The sequence below is a fragment of the Callorhinchus milii genome, unplaced genomic scaffold (genome assembly GCF_018977255.1).
Source record: "Callorhinchus milii isolate IMCB2004 unplaced genomic scaffold, IMCB_Cmil_1.0 Scaffold1, whole genome shotgun sequence".
NCBI lineage: Eukaryota > Metazoa > Chordata > Chondrichthyes > Chimaeriformes > Callorhinchidae > Callorhinchus > Callorhinchus milii.
The window spans coordinates 64,148,062-64,152,195 of record NW_024704742.1 but is presented as its reverse complement, the minus strand read 5'-3'; the positions used below and the strand labels follow the sequence as shown (position 1 = coordinate 64,152,195).

At 58.9% G+C, this 4,134-nt stretch overlaps 1 protein-coding gene across 1 annotated transcript; it reads left to right on the top strand.

Moving 5' to 3' along the window:
• The first annotated feature begins 2,364 nt into the window (after positions 1-2,364).
• adra2c (adrenoceptor alpha 2C) lies at positions 2,365-3,749 on the top strand. The gene has a single exon (XM_007905286.1). The coding sequence runs from the start codon at positions 2,365-2,367 to the stop codon at positions 3,700-3,702; it is 1,338 nt and encodes a 445-aa protein (XP_007903477.1). The 3' UTR covers positions 3,703-3,749.
• The last annotated feature ends 385 nt before the right edge of the window (positions 3,750-4,134 follow it).

Below are 4,134 nucleotides of genomic sequence, written 5' to 3'. Positions count from 1 at the left end.
CGATGGTTTTGCTTGAAAAGAGCGATCTGTTGAGACAGAGAGCTTCCGCTGTACCCGAGCGCTTTGGCTTTCCTTACTCTCCATCCATCCGAAACCTAATTGAGAAACACGAGAGGCTGATTCAGAAGCTAAGGACACAGAGCTAACGCGTCTAGTGTATCTTAAGGTTGTTTTACAAAGGCAGGGCGAGGAAAGTGAGCAAAAAAAAAGCATTGCTTTCCAACTTGCTCTGCTGCATCCTCTGGGTACCACAATTAAGCTCTCAGCAACTTCCAACCAGCAGCTGCCCTCCAGTGGACTCAGCACATACCCATCAGGACCAAAAGATGTTCACACCACAGACCTGTCACACAAACCACAGGTCAATCGAAAAAAAATCAAAGATACATTCGAAAAAGAAATAAAAATAATCTCTGTTAAAAAAAAAGCAAAAAGGGTAAATAAAACCCAAAAGATGAATAACAATTTTTTTTTAATATAATGGTAAACTGGGCACCGCGAGGCTGCAGAATGAATTCCCTCGGTTTCTGTTAACTTTCCTCTGTCAAAACCAAAACACTGACAAAAAGAAGCACTGCAGCGTGAGGGCAAAGGGAGAGAGAGGAGACGCACTGCTCTCTGACCATCACCGCCTCAGGTGCCGCTGCACATGTGGCTCCCGGGACGCGCTGCTCGGCCGCTCCCCCGCCAGGCCCCGCCCCCCGGCCAGGCCCCGCCCACCTCCCCCCGGCGGCCAATCACAGGGGTGGGCTCCCCCTGATTGGCCAGGCGTTTGGCGCCCCGCACCAATGGCGCCGCAGGGGGGCGTGGCCGCTGGCCCCGCTCGCTCAGCCTTGTGATGACATCCAGCGACTGGCACCCGAGGGTCCTCAACACTGGCAGCTCAGACACTGCAACTGCTGGGCAGGGAGACTGGGAGCAGGGAGACTGGGAGCAGGGAGACTGGGAGCAGGGAGCAGGGAGACTGGGAGCAGGGAGACTGGGAGCAGGGAGACTGGGAGACTGGGAGCAGGGAGACTGGGGGCAGGGAGCAGGGAGACTGGGAGCAGGGAGACTGGGAGCAGGGAGACTGGGAGCAGGGAGACTGGGGGCAGGGAGACTGGGAGCAGGGAGACTGGGAGCTGGGAGACTGGGAGCAGGGAGACTGGGAGGCAGGGAGACTGGGAGCAGGGAGACTGGGAGACTGGGAGCAGGGAGACTGGGAGCAGGGAGACAGGGAGACTGGGAGCAGGGAGACTGGGAGACTGGGAGCAGGGAGACTGGGAGTGAGTGAGTTGGGAGACTGGGAGCAGGGAGACTGGGAGTGAGTGAGTAGGGAGGCAGGGAGTTGGGAGGCAGGGAGCTGGGAGGCAGGGAGTTGGGAGGCTGGGAGTTGGGAGGCAGGGAGTTGGGAGGCAGGGAGCTGGGAGGCAGGGAGTTGGGAGGCTGGGAGTTGGGAGGCTGGGAGTTGGGAGGCAGGGAGTTGGGAGGCAGGGAGTTGGGAGTTGGGAGGCAGGGAGCTGGGAGGCAGGGAGTTGGGAGTTGGGAGATCACAGCGCTGGAAAACAAGAAGCTAGAATTCATAGCTTTGGAGATCATATTGTAGTCCTGGAGCGCGGAGAGTCGGAGCCCAGGGACTGGGGATCAGAGGTTGGAGGCAGCCGATCCCAGAGAGTTTGGAGGTTGGAGGGAAGTCCGCCTTTGGCCGCTCCGCGGTGTGCGGTGGTGAGCGGCCACAGCAATGCGCCCCCAGTGATGCTCCGGGCGCCACGATGTGGAGCGATCCGCTCCCGGAGCCTCAGTGACAGCCCCCGCCCGCCCGGCCCCGGCCATGGCTTAGACCAGGTCCAGCCTCACGCTGTTGGTCGCTCGTTCAGATGAGGCTCGTTGTCCGCTGGTTGTCGGAGGAGAGGAGCAACACGAGCGGCTCCGGCGGGAGGTGGGGGAGTGGGGGCGTGGAGGGAGGAGGGGGTGGAGGGGAGGAGGGGAGGAGAGGAGGGGGGGACCGAGGCTCACCGTGAAGACACGGAAAGACTGGCTGTAATGTCACCTTCAAAGGATGGAGCACATCGTTCGGGGGAGGAAGAGCAAGTTGAAGAGTGAGGAGCCCCTGAGCAGGAGGTGAAGGCAAAACTGAGGAACAATTTCTTGATGGTTTTCCTTCCCCCACATACACACACACACACACACACACACACTTCCCAACCCCCCACCCCATTCCCACCCCAGGCAGGAAGGTGGACGACTTGAGTAACAATTTCTTGGACCAGTACCCCTTCCCCCCACCCCCCCCCCCCCCCCACCCCCCAAACACTCACCCCCTTTCCTATCTCGGACAGGACCAAGCAATATCCATCGTTACGCGTCAGCTTAGCGTCGTGCAGGATGGCGCTGCCCCTCAACGGCACAGGGATCAACGTGTCTCACCTCTCCCCGGATGCCCACCCTGGCGTTGGCCAGTTCTCACTGGGGGCCGTCTTGGGTCTGGGAGTGCTGGTGGCCGCCCTCATCCTCTTCACCATCGTTGGGAATATCCTGGTGATCATCGCCGTGCTGACCAGCAGAGCCCTGAGTCCACCTCAGAACCTCTTCCTGGTCTCCTTGGCCATTGCTGACATCCTCGTGGCGACCCTGGTCATGCCCTTCTCTCTGGCCAACGAGCTCATGGGCTACTGGTATTTTGGGACCGTGTGGTGTGACATCTATTTGGCTTTGGACGTCCTCTTCTGCACTTCGTCTATCGTGCACCTCTGCGCCATAAGCCTCGACAGGTACTGGTCCGTGACCAAAGCGGTGGAGTACAATCTCAAACGGACACCCAAGAGGATTAAGTGCGTCCTAGTGGTGGTGTGGCTCATCTCAGCCATGATCTCCTTCCCCCCTCTGATCTCCATGGAGAGGGAGCCTGAGGGTGAGACGCACTCCGTCTGCAAACTCAACGACGAGACCTGGTACATCCTGCTCTCCTGCGTGGGCTCCTTTTTCGCCCCGTGTCTCATCATGATCTTGGTGTACGTGAGGATCTACCAGGTGGCCAAGCGCAGGACCAGGAGCTCGTCGGTGAGGCGGGGAGGAGCCGAGGGCTCCCCCCAGCACGAGGATGGGGCGGGCAGAGGAGCGGCCATCGGAGCCGACGAGGAGAAGGAGAACGGCCATTGCCCCGGTGGCCGGGAAGTGGCCGGGACCGAGCCGGAGGACGCGGAGCCGGAGGAGAGCTCCACCTCGGAGGGCAAGGGACGGGAGAAGGACCGGGCAGCGGGAGGCGGAGGGGGCAGTGGGGAAAGCGGAAGGGCCTCCGCTTCCCAGAAGGGGGAGGAGGAGGAGGAGGAGGAGGAGGTTTGCAAAAGAGACTCGCGTCCCAAGAGGTCCAGTCGGCGGTCCCACTTCAGCAACAAATCCTTCAGGTTTTCCACGCGGAGGAAGCGGAGGAGCAGCCGCGCCTCAAGGAGTAAGGCGTCCCAGGCGCGGGAGAAGAGGTTCACCTTCGTGTTGGCTGTGGTCATGGGAGCCTTCGTGCTGTGCTGGTTCCCCTTCTTCTTCAGCTACAGCCTGTACGGGCTGTGCCGCGAGGCCTGCGAGGCCCCCGAGCCGCTGTTCAAGTTCTTCTTCTGGATCGGCTACTGCAACAGCTCTCTCAACCCCGTCATCTACACCATCTTCAACCAGGACTTCAGGCGCGCTTTCAGGAACATCGTCTGCCACCGCAGGAAACAGACGTTTTAATCAGTATTTGCCTCTCTTTCGACCCCCACTCCCCTCCTTTCCCCTCTCTGTCTTTCTCTGTCTCTCTCTCTCTCTCTCACACCTACAGCACCACTTTACTTCCCTTTCTCTCTCTCTCTCACACCTACAGCACCACTTTACTTCCCTTTCCCTCTCTCTTTCTCTCTCTCTCTCACACCTACAGCACCACTTTACTTCCCTTTCCCTCTCTCTTTCTCTCTCTCTCTCTCTCACACCTACAGCACCACTTTACTTCCCTTTCCCTCTCTCTTTCTCTCTCTCTCACACCTATAGCACCACTTTACTTCCCTTTCCCTCTCTCTTTCTCTCTCTCTCATCCACAGCACCACTTTACTTCCTTTTTCTCTCTCTCTCTCACACCTACAGCACCACTTTACTTCCCTTTCCCTCTCTCTTTCTCTCTCTCTCACA

Coding starts and splice junctions, on each gene's coding strand:
- adra2c (XM_007905286.1), top strand. CDS start 2,365: ATGGCGCTGCCCCTCAACGGCACAGGGATCAACGTGTCTCACCTCTCC.